Source organism: Mycteria americana, chromosome 3 (genome assembly GCF_035582795.1).
Source record: "Mycteria americana isolate JAX WOST 10 ecotype Jacksonville Zoo and Gardens chromosome 3, USCA_MyAme_1.0, whole genome shotgun sequence".
Lineage (NCBI taxonomy): Eukaryota > Metazoa > Chordata > Aves > Ciconiiformes > Ciconiidae > Mycteria > Mycteria americana.
Window position 1 is genome coordinate 28,450,684 of NC_134367.1, and position 18,230 is coordinate 28,468,913.

The 18,230-nt window shown below is 36.8% G+C and overlaps 1 protein-coding gene across 18 annotated transcripts in view; it reads right to left on the bottom strand.

The window, feature by feature from the left end:
• The window catches only part of DST (dystonin), a 313,545-nt gene that overhangs the window by 27,897 nt on the left and 267,418 nt on the right, over positions 1-18,230 (bottom strand). For all 18 annotated transcript variants that reach the window (XM_075498103.1, XM_075498099.1, XM_075498102.1 and 15 more), the window contains 11 exons: positions 17,850-17,972; positions 16,936-17,037; positions 14,814-14,915; positions 13,471-13,644; positions 12,500-12,655; positions 9,928-10,125; positions 9,281-9,409; positions 6,020-6,190; positions 4,511-4,666; positions 4,073-4,279; positions 2,258-2,377 (listed from right to left, as the gene is read on the bottom strand). In XM_075498103.1, the coding sequence (XP_075354218.1) occupies positions 2,258-2,377; positions 4,073-4,279; positions 4,511-4,666; positions 6,020-6,190; positions 9,281-9,409; positions 9,928-10,125; positions 12,500-12,655; positions 13,471-13,644; positions 14,814-14,915; positions 16,936-17,037; positions 17,850-17,972 (1,638 nt within the window). The remainder of the gene's footprint in view (positions 1-2,257; positions 2,378-4,072; positions 4,280-4,510; positions 4,667-6,019; positions 6,191-9,280; positions 9,410-9,927; positions 10,126-12,499; positions 12,656-13,470; positions 13,645-14,813; positions 14,916-16,935; positions 17,038-17,849; positions 17,973-18,230) is intronic.

Below are 18,230 nucleotides of genomic sequence, written 5' to 3' on the forward strand. Positions count from 1 at the left end.
TCTTTGAGAGACTACACACACCGTATCTACTTTCATTTGATTTCACAGAGGTGTAACTGAGAGTAGATTTTGTTTAAGCTGTCAGGAGCAGACAGGTAAGATGAACAAAATCTCAGTCATTGACTATCTACCTTCCTTCTAAGGAAGGTGGGAACACACAGATAAAATTAGCCAGGTTCATATAAATGGACTGTAAGGAACATTCAGCATTAGCACAGGAACGGATTGGGTGACCTCGTAAGGGCTTTTCCATTCCTGACTTCTAAAAATGAGAAAAAATAGCTGATAAACAGACCACAAATAACCCCCAAAAGTCCCTAGCAACACACTAGATATGAGTGAGAGAGAAAACATATTATCTTGGCTTTTCTCTTTCAGGGTTTTTTTTTTTTTTTTTTTTTTGGCAGTAAGAACTGGCAAAGACAGTCCAACTTACTGCTTACAGCACACACAGAGCACACATTCAGTTCAGATAGCAAAATCGTTAACTAAATGGAGCAAGGAAACTTTCAAGGCTGGACAGAAAAGACAAAGACGGACACAGGGTATATGTGGGAGTGGAAGGAAAAGACTCAAAATACAAGGAAGGACATTGCAGTGTTGGGAGGTTTGACAGCTCATTAAAAAACAATTGAGTTGATTTCTGGGGGGGGGTGGTGGTGGGGTGTTTGAACTTTAAAGTCACAAAGTTCACAGAACTCCCTCTCTCGCACACATTCATCTTTTTCCTCCAAATTGCCAGTTTTGATCCTAATGTTCCTGTGCCACATTCCATCCCATTCCTTAATGAGAAATGAGATTCAAGCATTTCAGAAGAGGGGAGGAGAATAAAGGTAGAGAGTCAAACCTCAGGACCTGAAAGGACCTCAAAGCAAAGTCACAATGTGTTGATCGTACTCTTGAGGAGTTTGAACTTTATATAAAGAAAAGAGAGGAGTGGAAGGATTAAAATATTAATAGAGTCAGAGAAGACAAGAAAGACTATCTTAACAGAAAGATTTTTTTTTTCCCTAAATTCCCATCACTGACTTCAAATTCTGGCAACAGCAGCAACGTCAGAACAAACTGAAATTGCAGAGTTAGTGTAACAGAACGTTAATGCAGGTTTTATCTAAAAGTTTTAACAGCAAACATAGGTAAAACTATTTTTGCTTGACCAACATCCAGCTTTCCCATATTAAAGGAGAATATTTTCCTAGTTGATAAACAGTACTTAGATCATCGTGTAAACTGAGAGATGATAAAAATACAAAGCAGACTGATGCAGTAACCAATCATTAATATAAATGGCAAAACTTGTTGGAGGTAAAAGCAATCATCAGAAGCTACATTGAGAGAGAAAAATTAGATATGCAAACTCTTGGGGATATCATGCAGAATGAAAAAATAGGAGTAAATGGAGACCAGTAAGACTGACATGAAAAGTAGAAGTAAATGTATGCGAAAATGTAGAAAAAGGAATGATCTTTCAATACTCTGTCTCTGATGAAACTGCTCCAAGACAAATCTTGAGACACAGCCTGTCTCTGAAGATTCTACCACTCACCCACTTGATCCTCAGTAATATATTATTCTAGGCTCTTTACAAAAGTAAAAATGAAGTAAAGACTTCTTCTATCCATCCTTTTGCTCTGTGCCTGATGGAACTACAGAGTTTTTACATTATCATTATTTGTTTGAAAAGCCAGGTCAATCAGGGAGATTTTTACATTTTCACCTACCTACAGTAGCTGTGTTTGTGGAAAGCTGGTCCTGGAATTTTGAATCCCATGAAGAGAAACAACCTTTGCTACTAATGGTGTCATTGTACTTTCTAGAGGATCTAATTAATATTTCCACTTGACATAAAAAGCAACTGCCAATCAAAATACAAGATTATTTTTCAGTTTTGAGGTGGTCCTGTAATATTAAAAGGAAAATCCCAACCTCAATAACTGGATGGTAAAATTGTGGTTTAAGGACTGAAAAAAGCCTGTAATAAAACCTCTTCAGAGATTCCTATTCTGAGATAGTATTACTTTGTTTTTTAAAGTTTCCATGGTGCTGTATTATTATGTCTTTCCTCTTCATAGTTAACCATTCCCCCACAGATCAGGTACTGTGAAAAGTTTTTTTTCACTCCCCACCTGTAACACACCACTATTTAATTTGATGCTAATAAGCACTCCACTACTTCCTTTGTTGATTGAACAGTACAAGGCCAACAGACTTACCTACATCTCACTGGGCACTTTGCATTTCATCACTCCTGACTCACCTTATGCTGTGCGAGCTGCATCTTTATTTTGTCAGGGTCATTTGCAATTTCAAGATCTGAGTCCAAAGACTTCTCTGACTCTTCTAGCCATTCCATAAGTTTGTGCCAGGCTTCATGGAACTGCAGGAAAGTGAGATTCGCATGGATTTTGAAATTCACTGGTTCATAAAATAGTCTGAAAACATTAAACCCCAACCAATTCTCTACAGGCCAAACAAGTAGTCTGCAGACTTTGGAAAGATTTGGTGTGCTTTTTCTCCTTGTTCTCTCAAACAGGGACTAGCCCAACCGTTGCTCACTGGACTTAGCCTCCCTTCTCCCAGGTGAATTAGCAACCTTTTATGTGCATGATTCGCACACACAGCATGCATCTTTCAAAGACATATTGGTAACTTCTGTTGATGTGTTGGTCATTCAGATTCCTACATTTTTAGTAATGAATAGTAAATACAGCAAGAATGGGGCTTAGCTATTGCCTATATGGGACAACAGCAGCAAATCACTGGGGGAAAATCCCATCTGGATGACTGCCCAAGATTTTCCCTGGGACGCTCATAAATGCTCTCATTATATCAAATGCTATCTTGACAGGCAAGGAACAGATCCTTGATCTTCCTTCCTGTCTCAACAAAAAGAGTTCTTCAGGGAAGGAAGCAGGGAAAGACCAAAGATTCAACCAGCTTTCACAATGCAGTATCCCTTTGGGATTCAATTTTTCTAAGCTGGTTGTTTCTCTCTCCGCATCTCTCTTGAAAATTCTTCTTGCCTGGGCTGCCTACACATGAAAGCACAACAAACTAGTTCAGAAACCTCTGAAGGCTCCTGGACCCTGTTCAGAGCTGTGGATCAGGCCTTGACACCAGTACCCTTCAGTACTCCTTCCCTGCTCTGCATAGATAGTTGTCATCCTAAATTAATAACTTATTGTATTCAGCTCTGTAAATGGATATAGAGATGAAATCCATCTCATTGCAGAACTGCTGTGTGTGTGAATGCACAAGAGAAACTGCTGGAAAATAAATAACCTTTGATTGGCTTATGGGCTAATTTATTGCTCAGAGTTACTCTATAAGCTGAGTGGTGGTAGCAGCGAACGTGGAATGTGGTTTGGCTGCGAACATGATCAAATCTTAAATGGTCATGTTCACTTGAATAAAAAGAAGCTAGAACTTCCTACTGACATTTAAACAGATTACATTCCTCTCACACATTTTGCATCTTATCATTTATGTTCTTCAGTGAGGTGGAACACGAATCTAAGGAAAAAAACCATGAATGTTCCCTGGTGAGGAAAACTGTGTAAAAAAAAAAAAATCTCCAGGTTTTTAAGGAAATAAATGGAGATATCTTACCACACAGAAGATACTGGTCTAGTTACTAACGTAAGAGATTGAGGAAGTGATGAGTATTAATTAGGGCACAACTTAAACCCAGGAAGAAAATACTAAGGAATACTCCCACATATTAGTGAAAGGGGTTCATCACATTCTTTAAAATATAAGGGGTTGATTGTGAAACTTCTTTTTTGAGGACAGATGGCACTAATATACATCTGGAAGCCATACTGTAACTTTCTTCTTTCAGACTATCCTGTACTGCGGACAGAAGTCACTGCTCGGGTTGAAAATGACGCTTTCACCTCCCAAATGAAGTGCTCTATGATTGAATCACAGAAATTGCTCCACTAACTCAACAGTGTCTGTTACACTAAACCCAGACTTACTTGAAAGTGCTTTAAAGCGCCATATTCCTCAAGAGTCTGGATGTAATTACAGCTAAGTTCAAAGAGTTGTACAACAGCTGTTGTCCGATTACCTGTTTGGCTCTTTTCCTTGCATCATCCAAAGCTCTTCCCCTTTCAACTAAGCGTTGAACTACTTTTTCCCATCGACTTTGTACACTAATCAGCAGATTCTTAATAAGGACAACATCCTGTTTCTGGCTGAAATATTTCAAATGGGTTCCAGTTTTGTCCAGCTCTATGATCTGATCTCGATGAGAATTCACTTCTGTGGCAAAAACCTTGGAAGAGAGGAAGCACATTACTCCGAATACTACATTGCTCAAGCACTGGGTAAACAGTGAAAAAACCCAGTCTGATAAAGAATGATGTAGCGAGAAAGACTATAAAATGCAATTTTAAAACAAATTAAATGTTTCTTCAAGTGCCAGCATTACAGGGTTCATTTGGACATTGTTAAAGTATCTCCACAGAGTGGGAGAAAAACATTACACATCTGTTTCTTCACATACCTTGTGTTCATCAATTTGAAACAAGACCGTGTCCAAGATAAGACTTGGCCGAGAAGCTGCAGTTAGAGTTTGCTCAGCCTGAGTAAGCCAATTGATGAAATCTTGAAGTGAGTTGTGGAACTCCATTGCTAAACTGAGGGCTTCTTCCAGTTTGGTCTGTAAAGATACATCATATTTTAATAGCAGTTGATATTGTGCAGGGGCTTCAGCCAAGTAAACCATTTTAGTTCAGCAGTTTGGAGTAAACCATTTTAGTTAGCATTTAGTTTAGCGTTTTAAACCACTTTTCCCACTCAAAGTTTCTGAGTTTTAAAATAACAGCCTACATTTGAGCATAATAAAGGAGATGGATAGAAGAGTAACAGTAAAATTGTGTATGACAGATGAGTAGAAAATACAGCACCTAGTATCAAGATAAAATTTTCCACATTAGAACATTACAACTTCTACTACTTAATCCTAATGGGACATATGGATTTATCAATTTCAATACAACATCAGTAGAATCTCAGAAATCTAAGGTGGCAATGCATTTGGAAGAGCCTCAAAGAGGTCATCTCATTTATTCTCTTGCACTAAACAAAGAACAAGTTTGCCTAGACCACTTCTTTTTAATAAAGCCCAATTGTCATTTTGGGTGCCTGAACCAAGACTAATTTTGGATACAGAATTTTTGTCGATCGTGAGACAGCAGTCAGAGGTTTTCGAACAATCGCACTGCTGGCCTAGCTCAGCACTCCAACCTTACAGCTTCCTGCAAGAAGGTGCTCATGTTGGGTATTAATTAGTCTGACATTCTTACATTATACAGTTACCTTAAGAGACACCAGCATTCTTTAAAATATAACTAATTTGTGAGTTAAGTATTTGTGCTTTATACATATCAGGGCTGTACAGAGAGTTCCTCTGTTTGTAATTATTTATATCCTTCATTGTTTTATTGAGGTAGAACAAATGGACCATACTTTGTGAAGGAACGAAAGCAAAATGAAATTAATAATAATAAAGCGTATGTTGCATATCAGTGAAATTGTTGATCTACATTAGAACAGAAGGTAGTCACTTGAAATAAGTGGCAGAAGGCCAAGCATTTGGGAATTTTAAGGAAAAAATGGATAAGAGCTAGGAAAATTAATGCAGCAATTCTGTACTGAGAAGGAGATAAACTTGAATGATCAAATAATTTTATTCACTCTCTCATGTCTACAATTACTGTAATGAAAACCAGAAAAGCCCTCCTCCTACCAAAACTATCAGTATCAGTTAACCTATTTCTGTGGAACAGACTCGTGCCATTCTCACCCATCCTCACCCCAGTTATGGATAATCAATTTCTTGAATCCCATTTTTTCCCAGTACTGTCTAAACATACCAATGAATTCTGCATAACTGTCTCTACAACTGATTTTAAATCTAAAAGATCAAGCAAGTATGCACGCATAAAAGCACTGAACATTAACGTCCTTAAATACATGATTTACACTTCTATTTTTATGTAAAAACACATACTTTTCTTTCATTGAGCTTTGTTTGTACTGATTCCCATTTTTCTTTTAAGTTATTTATGTCCTGCTCAACGTTTGTTTCGGCAGACTCTGGGCATCTTGCAAGCATCTGCTGGCCTTTCTGCATTAGACACTTATACGCCTCTTCTTTGGCTTCAAAGGCAGCACAAAGTTCCTAAATAAAGAAAGCACCAAAAAATGAGTCAGGTAGAAATTCAATACTCTTTACAAATGCTAGTATAATATTTATTCCTCCCCCAACATTTCGTGGGTATGATTAAGACTAATAAAGGAAACATATGTAATTAATAAAAAGCCAAATGAGCAAAGAAAGGGCCCAATTCTTCAGGAAATGAGAACTTGTATTGTTTGTCAGATGTTTTCTCGGAGACCCAAAGCTTGGCAAAGAAAGTACTATGCACTTACTGCACAAGATTTGCTACAACTTGGTGGGTTTAAAGTCCATCTGTAGCTGAAACACAAAAAGTGTCAGCATTATACAGTGCGCTGAAAGCCCAGACCTAACCAATACACCTTCAAAAGTGGGTGAGACAACCTGGGAGGGCTGCTTTATTGTACCTCTTTTGTTTTGCCTGTATCCTCCTTCACTCGCAAGGCAAGAGCACTGAAGACATTTTACACATACAAAGAAAGCTGGAAGAATAACGGTAACAACTGTTTTACCTGCTAACTATTCTAATAACTATTCTTTTTTAACCATGTTAAAGATGAGGTGGCAAGAGACTGGGAGATCCCATCTATCCCTCTGACTCAGAAGGGCATGTTCAATATTTGTAACAAACCATCCACAAAGTTGCTGCAGACTCCCAAATGAGGAATATCTTCCAGGAGATGAGCAGTTAAGTGGCTTGAGAATAGGAGGAAAAGAACTTTTTCCTCTGATTCCCAGGACAAGAGCCCAAACCCAACATTTCTTTTGGGTTAAGAGATACTGTACACAAGGTTGTACCTGATCACAGAGGAGGGCAAAGCAGGAAGCTGGTTCAACCATGAGCTAAGACAGAAAGCTTTGCTTTCTTTCTAAGGACTATGAAAAGTAGTGTCACCTAGCCTGCTTCCTCCTACACTCCCAACATCCCTACAATATTTCTGGTTTCCATAACTCCCCAGAGCATCTTGTTTTACTGCAGCACAAGAACCCCTCAGAAGTAAACATAGCAAGCACAGTACCGGTGAGACACAGCATGGCAGGAGTGGCCCCAAACACTAGGGCTGGGCTCAAAGTCAGGGGCTCATCACAGTGGTTAATCCTGCAGTACAGTCACACTCTTTAAGAGGGTAGGAGCAGTTAAAGTTATTTTAAAGGAGGAACTGAGAAAAATAATTGTTTTAAGAAAAGGAGAGGGCTGTTCTGAGCAGCACTGGGACAGCCAAAGAGGCCTCTTCTTAAGCCCCTTTCCTGCTCGTGTCCTGTAATGTCTCTTCCTATCTTTTGTTTTCCTGGAGCTGCCTTAGCTGGAAATGCTGCCCAATCTCAACTCCGTTTGTAAACTGATTATGGTTGAGGGCTCTTTTATTCACATCTGTAGATTCACATCTATCAGACCTTATACTCAGGAAGATGGTTCATAACAGTATTTCCAATGAGAAACAAATCAAAATACAGTGCAAAACTTTCTTCTTCAGTTACATGTCACAAATTAACATGGTTTGTATCACTTCGGGGCAAGTTTGAATTTGGAACTTATGATAAATAATACTCAAAATAACAAGTGGCCTCAACATTCACAGATGCACTGAGGTTTAACTAAACTGAAATCAAGTCCTATTTTTAAGAGTTATATACATTAAAGGATAACAAGTCAATGCCTGCAGTTATATGATTGTGCACAACATAGTAACAATCTGCTAAAATGCACACGTACAGTTGGGATATGATTATACATATACAGTACATATTTTTGGGGGACACATTCACATTTGTTCCAACAATAATACTACATTCAGTTTAAAGATTCTTTAACTAATCAATCTGTAAGTGCAGTAAGTATAGAAAATTTGCGCGGTAAAAGGATGTACGAAAGAAAATCCTGAAATTTGCCAGGGGAAATTTTTTGGTCTTGATCTGACTTTAAGTCCAGGATGAAAAATGGAAAGAACTCCACTGACTCTCATGGAATCGTGATTACACCCCACCCTTGCAGGAAAAAATACGAAAAACAAAACAGGGTGCTTTTTTGCCCCCTTTTTTTCTTTAAGACAAAAAGAGAAGGATTGGAGGGGTTCATAACCGCAAGGTTATTTCTGTGTTTTGTACTAGTTTCCTGTCATAACTGATTTTAAAACTGTAAATTATTTTCCTTCTCAAAAATAGTTACTAGTAAATTTTGGAGGAAAAAAAGAGGGAAAAAAGTGCCCCACACTGGTGGGCAATGACCTTTAGCATCATTCCAAAATAAAATCTGATTTTGAAAGCCATGACAGTGCAACATTCTAATGGAAACTGTGTCAGGCATATTTGAGTTCAAGGACAGTTCAGTAACTATCACTCTTACATCTGAGCCAGGAGGTCAGGAGTTTAGATGACTGGGTTTGGGCTTATATCCTGGCCTAACAGAACAGCATGATTTTACATAAATGGAGCACTACGAACCACCTTCCTCTGAGGTAAGAGATCACATTTAAGTGTCTTTTTTTAAGCTCTATGGTTCTATGGAGGCGGAGAAATCCGTATAATGTTTCTTAAAGAGAAAGGAAGGGAAGAAAGGGAGTAATTCAGGCATCCTGATCAGCTTGCCATTTCTAATTAAAGCAGAGTCTCTACATGAGCCAGTAGTCCTTATTACATCTGTGCTAATGACAACTTTAATGTCAGCTGTTGTTAGATAAAGAATAAAGGATCGAGTCTCTTAATTCAAGGTCCAATGAATGTGGATCACTTTTAGATTCATCTTCACATGTTAGAAAAAGCACAAATGTAGTTATGGGGACAGAAGGGAAAAGAAGAATAGTAATCACTGAAAAATCTGCAAACACTTTCTGTTTTTCTTTCTGAGAATAAGGATGCAAAAGTTCTTTTATTTCTGTCTCAACACTATTAATGGTTCAGCTTTGGGCATCTCCCAAGTGACTACTTTTCCTACATTGAAAATAACAGTGTTGTTTTGAAGGCTATTAAAAAATTTTTAAGATACTGTACAGACATTGTGATATATAGAACATGCTCTGTATTTACCATAAACACTCTTGAAGGAGAGTTAGTCCTGAAATGCAATTTGCAAAGCATTCTAATACTGATACTTACCATATGGGTATTAAGCTGCTCTCTTGCTGTTTCTGGTAAGCCTCCAACAGGTTTTGATGCCAACAGCTGACGTTCAGTGTCTGTCAGCCATTGCTGCATATCTTCAACTTCACCATGGAAACCTTGGGCCTAAATTATACCATATCATTTTAGAGCTTACTTAAATGTTCTCCATTCTAATACTAGCTCAGATGCAGAAGTATATTGGCAACAGATTTAATCAGATATTTGCAATATTCAAAGGAAATGAAAGGAAAAAAAAAAACCAAAGGAAAAAAAACAAACCAACCCAAAATTTAAATTAGCTCAATCCAATCTAAATGATAAAAACAAAACCAAAACCCGTGGAAATCTTCAAAGCAGGCTAAATGAGCAACTGTGAGATCAATGTTTTCCCTGAACAATATACCTATACAGACATTTCACCCTTTTAATATACGTAGGCCAAAAGCTGAAGTCTTGATTCAGCACAATAAAATACAGTGGCCAGCTGTGGAAGATACAGCTGGATTCAAACTTTCTCCAAATGCAGGAGTGTCTGCATTATGGTTTTGATTTAGGCCAACTTCTAATACATGTATCTATGTATTTCGTGTAAAAAGACACTTTTTCTGAGTTATCTCTTTATTTGATCATTTCCTGTTCACCTGGATCAAGGCACTGTCCAGCTGCTGTTTCCTTTGTTCTGTTTTTTCCAACACGTTTTGCCAGCGCTGATTCAGAAGTTCCAACTTGCTCCGTAAATTACTTGCTTCTTCAACAGCACTTGATTCAATCAGGTCGTTTCCTGCTTTCTTAACTGCTTCCACCGTAGACTGATGAGCTAAAACATCATTTTGTAGCACCTACAATTGTAACACAGTATATATGACTGGCCATGTTGATAAGTTACTGAATGAAGGAAGTTACAGTGACTGAGCTAGTTCTAATCCAGTGACAAGGCAATAGTTTAACATCAGCACAGGTATTAGCAATTACAGCTAATACGTAAGGTCTCTTCAGTAAAAAGCAGTAAGAGACCATTCTGCCAAAATGCTACCTTTTCTTTTTATATCTAGGAAAATGTAACATATTCCTTCTGAATACGTACATTTCTTTCTGAAATTATGAAAGGTTTCTGGTACTGCTAGTGAAGAATTATTTCTTCACTTTCCTTAATTTACTACAATTATTTAATAGGATTTTTCTTTGTTTTTGAGGGTAAGGTGTGAAAACATTGTTATATATAGTAGTGCCAATAGCTTGTGGAGCAGTAGTCTAAGAAGAGAGGAGAGAGAGGAACAAGAATACTATGTGCCTGCCGTGCCATACAACAACCTGACTGCCATGATGTCTTTCATGCATTTCAGGTCTATAACTCATTTCATGTTATGTCAGGCTACCAGGACACTTCAGCTGTGCTAAAAGCTGGGGAATTACTGTAATAATAACACCACAAGACCTCCTCCATCTGGTTGAAAACCTGTTATCATTAACCACAGTAAAATCATAAAACGCAAAAAGTATATTTGGGAAAAGGATGCTGTTTTCAGAAAGATTTAAAATAAAAAAAAAAAAAAAAAGAAAAGATAATGCTTTAAAAAACAAGAAATAAAGAACAGAAAAAGAACATGCAAAATGGTTGGGAAGGAAATGATAAACCCCACCTAAGAGATTCAAGTTTATGACTGCTGTCTTCCATGGGGTCTGGTTCAAACTCACCTCCCTCAAAATTCCAGCATATGGAAAAAATAGAAAGCTAAATACAAAGGAACTTTTAAATAAACTATACAGAGCACCTGATGAAACAGCAAATCACAAGTAGCCCTTGTATACAAAATGTGCATCACATTTGCTTTCATTCTTCTAAGCTAAGCACTGGAAGATATTTGTATTTTATTTTCCTAACAGGGTGAAAAAAGGCATATTCACAGAAGCAGATGCATCTTATCCCTTCCTTCCTGCTAAGGCTCACTAAGAACAAGGTCTACTCATTCCAAAGTTATTCAAGAGATGGATGTTTTTCCAGGCTACCACAGGATGCACTACTGTGTGAACTTTCTAACCTATAAACTCTGTTTTATGAAAAGGAAGTAGATTCGTTCATGTGTTTGCTGAACTCCTTCAGCACTGAAGGTAGATGAAGTCATAAACGATGTCTGGATGCTTCTTCAGTAGTAAAACACTTCCGTTTGATAAGAATATAAAAGGTTCATGGAGTGGAAGCTGGATTTGTAATTTTTTTTTTTTTTAAGGGCCTGTTTCTAACAGTAGTCACACAGGGCATGTAGATATTTTACTGTGCTCAAGTTCCAACTGACCACACAAAAAGCTTCAGAAGCTGAATAGCTGCATTACCACAAGGAAAATGCCTTAATTATCCGCTGTCAATTTCAATCAATTCTCTCTAAATCCAAAACAGACTCTGAATACTTTTCACATCATATGCAGGCCAAAAATTAAATGACACATTTAAAGGACAGGAGAGGATTTATGACGTTAGTTTGAAATCTTCGGGCCTAGAAAGAACACATCATCGTGAACAGAACTGAGTCACACAAAGAGGTAGAGAAGATCTCTTGCTCCTGGGAGATACTCTTCAAAATAAAGGCACAATGGAAGCATTCTTCCATGGGCTCCAAACTCACAATAATCAGTAAAATACTAAAAAAAAAAAAAATTAAAAAAATTAACCCTACACTGTATGTAACAGAGAAAAAGATGGGGGCATGCATACCCGTAACGCTTGCTGAGATTTTCAGAGAAGCATTCTTTGTGTTAATTGGACCCAACTGAGACACAATTTTGCAGAATTCAAAACAACAAATCACTATTTTCTGAGAAGGAAGAAATAAGAACGAAAGATGTATAATGGTCATGTGCATTTTGTGAGACCTGGCCAAAACAGAACTAATCAAGGAGTTTATTGCTTCAGGGAGAGTAGCAAGTTCAATAACTTTTGAGTTCTTGGGTCAAATTAAGGTGAATAAAGGTGACTAGGGTGACCTGCTCTTTTTGGCTAAAACCTATGCCACTTGCATGGCATATGCAAGGAATGAAGGAATATGGAGGAGTAAGAGGAAAGATACTAGTTATTCCAAGCCTGCATTTCAGCTATAATCTGCATCCTGAAAATCTCTATAGAGAATTATTTATCAAGTGCTAAGTTTCACTACAAGACTCATCACTGAGATAAACATCAAAAGAACATTTCAGTTAATATTCATTATAATTACATACATGATGTTTGGCAAGTTCAATTTCAATAGCCTTGGGGTCTCCACCCACAGGTTTCTGTTCATTCAGCAAGTCTTCTGTATGCGTCAGCCACGTCAGTAACTCATCCAGGGCATGCTGGAACTGCCCCAAGGCTAACAAGGCACCTTCCAGCTTGTGCTATAGTAAAAATAAAATTAACAATAAAATGGTTTCACAATGCTATTGAATTGGTTTATATTACCATTAGTCACCATAATCCAGAGTGGAGTCCATGCATATGACAGCATAAAAACCAGGGAGAAACGGTTATCCAACACAAGCAACTGCTTTATAGTTAGAGCTGAGTTAGCAATTCCCCTACAAAGCCCTACATCCCAGGCTTAAATTCCTGACCTTCGAAGACCCCATGTAACCAGAGCAGAGCTAAGTTTGAAGGTTCTGTCATCAGAGATATGACAGTAGGTTTTCATCACTTAAAACATAACTTCAATATAAATGCAATTCGGTGCATGATCTTTTTAAAACCTTTTCTTTGTCGTGAAATGATTCCATTTAGAAAAAAAATACACTTCAAAGCACTGCATCTTTAAATCTCTTTTTTGCTTTGATAATTTAAGGAAAAAGCACTGAAACAGTTTAATATTAAAGTAGTTGGTTTTTTTTTTAAAGTGCTCAGTTCAGCAGCTAATATTACTTTTGCACATGTAAACATGTTTTCAACTACTAAAGTTGTCATCAAATAACGAAAACGAAATAATAACGATTTGACATGGCACTGCTGACAGAGGAAGTGACAAAAAATACTGCTAAGGGTTTGAAAACCATAAAAGCAACTCAATAAATTGTAAAATTCAAATTCTATTATATATAGTTCTGTAATTTCCAAACCAAAAGGAATAAATGTGTAAATTGATACAAACATTATACATCATAAAAAGCTTTTCCCAAAAATCTAAGTCATGAATAAAGTCCCCACCTTCAAGTTTATTTACCTGTCTATTTATAATTTTTTCTTCTAGGCTGTCCCACATTAGTTTGAGCTCTGAGAGAGGGTCTTGAACAGCGTGCCTGTCACTTTCCTCTGTTACCTTCTTCAGCAATAGTTCTGCCTGATGGTTCAGTCTTTCCATTTCTATCTGCTGCTGATAAGCTTCTGTCTTAAATTGCTACGGTAAATAGAAAAAAGAATGCAAATAAACATATCACAAGTAATGATCTTCTTGAATATAGCATAGTACAGCAATATTTACAATACTAATGCATCACTGTCAACTTTCATAAATTTGGAGGTTTGTCTTCCAGGATCAAAATGCTTGTAAGACACTGATAATCCAGACAGTCCCAGCTAACTGAAAATATGCAACAATGTCTTACTATTCTAGCAGATATTGCTAACTGTGAAAAGAGGATCATAAAGACGCCCAATAGGAAAGTATTCTCCAACGATCTCCCTGGTCTGTAAAAAAGGCAGAACATATCTTGAGTAACTCCTAGCTCTTGTGGTTGTGATAAAATAATACTTTAAACTTCAAATAGAATTATTATTCTTCAAAAGAGCTGATAGCAAATTTTCCTTAGTAGAACACACTCTCTTGTACACGTAACTTGGGCAGGCAGCAGTCTGAATATAACTCACATATGTGTGTTGTTCTGAACTATGTGAGATTATGGTTCATTTGAAGTTACATCATAACATAGCTAGATTAAACAACCTGCCCACAGCCAAAAAATGTACAAGTGAGCAACAAAACAAGGACATTCCCTGATCATTATACATCCCTGTTTTTTATATGTAGCGTAACAGCCTACCAATGTCAGGAGCATACTCAGTCACAGATCCATACAGACAGGTTTCTAAGCCTGAAATTTTGATTTTCAGCTTACTCATGTATTGGCAATGTCGTGATCTGTGTGAGCATTTAGATAAAGCCTGTAATGGCACAAGTGAAGCTTTGGAGGCGTTCTCTCAGAGCCTCAAGGAAGCTGTTAATGGTAGAAACCAGAAAACGTAAAAATCATAGCAAAAGAACCCTGTACATAATAACCTTATAGCCTTTGAAACAGAAGGAATGCTATTACAAGTATTTCTGGGCTATCAGAACATATTCACAAAATAAAATGTAGTCTCACCAAAATTTGGAGTAGATTTTAAAATGAAACACATTTTAAAATGGAAAATTTGCAATGAAATGTTACCTGAAATTTTCATACAGTTTTTTTTTTTACTAGAAATTGAAAATTGCTTTTGACTCTTGAAAAATACAGAAAAATACTAAACAACACAGAAAAATGCAGATAGATTAAAATATAAACGAAATAAATTGCTAGTTCATACCTTAAGTTCCTCGGTTTGCTGCTTCACTGTCTCCAGATCTGTTCCAACTGGGGACATAGATGCTAACTTGCTGCCAGCAATGTCCACCCAGTCAAATATTGCCTGAAAATCACAGTATGAAATTGAAGCATGAGCACAGAAATAGTGTCATATTGGAAAGCTGAATTAAGTAAAAGATCAGATTTTTTTTTTTACTCCATAGAACAATATTGCTGTGCTCTTTGAAAGAAAATAGCTTTCTCCAGCAAAACCTACGTTTCTTTGCAATACAAGGGATCAAATATTAACTAAAGTATTCCATGTAATGGTTAAAAGAATGTACATGCTGCAAGACTGAACTTCTATCAGCAGTAATATTTGCCAGTGCTATTCATGCTGAGTAGTACTCTACTTCTTGAGTAAAATCAGCAATTTTTATGAATACCCTGAAAGGTAAATACAAGAGAAACACTGTTCTGCGGTCCTTTGGAGCAAAGATGGAAGGCTGTAGCTGAATGATAACACAAACAAACTTCTTTTGAAGGACAATGTTATCTGTGTAAGGAACATGGAACATGACCCATTCAGTACATATTAGATAGCGAAGGACCATAACTGAGCTTGACTGAATCTCCATAGGATAATGCAGTTATAACTTCAAAAAACAAATGAAGTCTCCCCAGTTCTGAGGCTTTGCAGGTACTTCTTTTGCTCCTGATATAATGCAGAACAACCTCAAGAATACTCCACTTACAGATTAAGAACAGATACATCAATCAGGGTAATTGCATAGGGGAAGAAACACCTCTGCTAGGCCCTTTTCCTCCTGCCTGTTATCTGTGATTCATTAAGGAGAAAGGCTGAGGATGGCCTGTCAGAGATGCTCATTGCTACACAGTTCCTTGACAAAAGGGGAACTACCCCCAACATGATCAGCAGGACGAGGCAGCTGCAGCTAACAATCTGCCCGCAATACTTTTCATATTGTCTACTGAAATGAGCATATGGCGGCATTTAAATACAGTTCTTTCACAAAGTACCAAGCATGTAGTATGTAAAATGTACAGCCACGGGAAATACAAAGCACTTAAACCAATGGCAGTGTTCCTAATGTAACCCTACAAGTCAACCTCTGCGCACTACGAACATAAGAGAACTTGGAGAAAAATACATAGTGAGGGTGCACTGGAAAACAAGCATGTTGCATTAGTATTAAGGAGTGTTCTGCTGCTTAATCTGCACTGAACACGCAAGCAACTGCCGTCAGTGTCATGTGAAACTCTAATTGTAAAGATCTAATGAACCAAGAAAGAAAATAATTCCACTGAGCAAAAAAAGTTTTGCAAAATCTGACCATGTTTGGAATCTTTTCAAATGTTTCAATCTTCTAGCCATTCACTGACAAAAGATATGAGGCATGCCACTCAGCGAAAACATGCAAAGAATATGCAAAAAAAAACCGCAAAACCAAACATATAGAGAAAAGATACCTCAAAAAAACTGCTGGAAAATTTACCTACAGATTTAAAAAGTGAATCACCTTCTAAAGTACTGTGATTGGATAAATTATACTAAGAATTAGTATAATGCTCCAGCAACACTATGTTAATAATATTTTTTGCTTAAAATATTCAAATTTAAATATTTGACTTATAAAAAAGGTGGAATAAAATTTAAGTTCTTTCACTGTCCTCCACTCAAAGAAGATAGCAGCAAGCAAGTATACGGACCTGTATTCTGTTCCTTTCAGATCACATAAATGTGCCACAACTTCAACTTGCTTATCATATGAAGTACTGACTATCACAAGCAAACATGAGCAGAATTACTGTGAATTTGTGTGGTACAAAAAAACCTCTGCTCTTATCAATAAACAAGGGGATATTTATTTTGAATCTAAACATAGTGCAATATATGAATAACTATATGAAGAAAATAACCCAAATAGATTTATTCTTTAATGCAAAAAAACAAAACCAAACCAACCAACCCTGAGAAAAAATATCTGCCTACTGAAGAAAATAGTCACTATAATCAGAGTGACACATTACTTGTCACCTACCCAACCACACGACATTTTTTACTACAACCACATTAAATCCTATTGACTCCAGACTGGGTTAGGTATATCACACCATCTTACCTGCAGTCCATCTTGGTATTGAACAGCTGCCTGCATAGCTTCAACAAGCTTATCCACCCGTTCTTTCCATGTTTTGTTTAAGGCATCCCAGGCAGAATTCAGCTGTAAGTAAGTGCAATTTACTCCAATGGACCAAAGTATTTTACTGCTGTATAATGTGCATTCACTAATTATTCACTGATCAATAACACCCATAAACTAAGCATTAATAGTTAATATTCATTCCATATTAACACTCCTGTTCTCCCTATCACTGCATAGGTTCCTTCAGAATACACTAGAGGTTGTGGATTACCAAAGCGGTAAACTTCAGTACTGATTATTGAATATTTTTATTAACATATTAATTATACTTATTATAGTTAATACAGGAAATACTATTGTTAAATCATTTGGAGTTGCATCATTATAAAAAAGGTAATACAGGAAATACTATTGTTAAATCATTTGGAGTTGCATCATTATAAAAAAGGTAGCTTAAAGGAAACGTACTTTGCTGAACACTGGAGAAATTAAAAGTACTCTGTAGTCATCCAAACAGGATTGTCTCGGTTAAGATGTCTCACTTGGCATAAACCAGATATATCTGAAATTTATTCTAGCATTACTTTTGCAAAAAGTAGCCATCTATTGTATTAATCAGTGAGTATTTTTACAAAAAACCTTTCTGTCTTTTACAAAAAATTTTAACCCATAAATCAATAAAATAAAATTGTCTGTACATTCTAATCTAATCTGAGTCAAGATTCATTTACCTGAAAAGCAAATCTTACTTTAACACAAAGGCTTCTGAGATATCTTACTTTTGTCACAAAACTTTTATTTTCAAAATTTTTTGGGAGCAGGGGAGATATACCAATTTCAGCTGAACAAGCATCTAACATAATAGATTTAAGCATCTGCATTTCCCATACCTCATCTATACTCTTATTGACAATAGGTTTGTCAGGCTCTCCACAAGCAGCTCTAAGTTCAGAGCCAAGGCTCACAACTGTTTCTAGTTCTTCTTGTAGTCCATCAATTTCTTCTTTAGCAGCCTACAATGAGAAAAAAATCCAACACTGCTAATACTAAATTTAATAATCTATGTACAGCTTGCTTTCAAGATAGAACATGGCAGGATTTGACCTTTGTTTTCTTTAAAGTCACGTGGACTTACAATTGGATGCTTAAAATATAAGCATCCCTTTGCAGTGTCAAGAGTGAAATCGACTGACATCAGTCTAAATTATAACAATGGCTTACGATGTCATTCTGCATGAGATGGAAAAAATAAACAGGAAGTTTTAAATTAG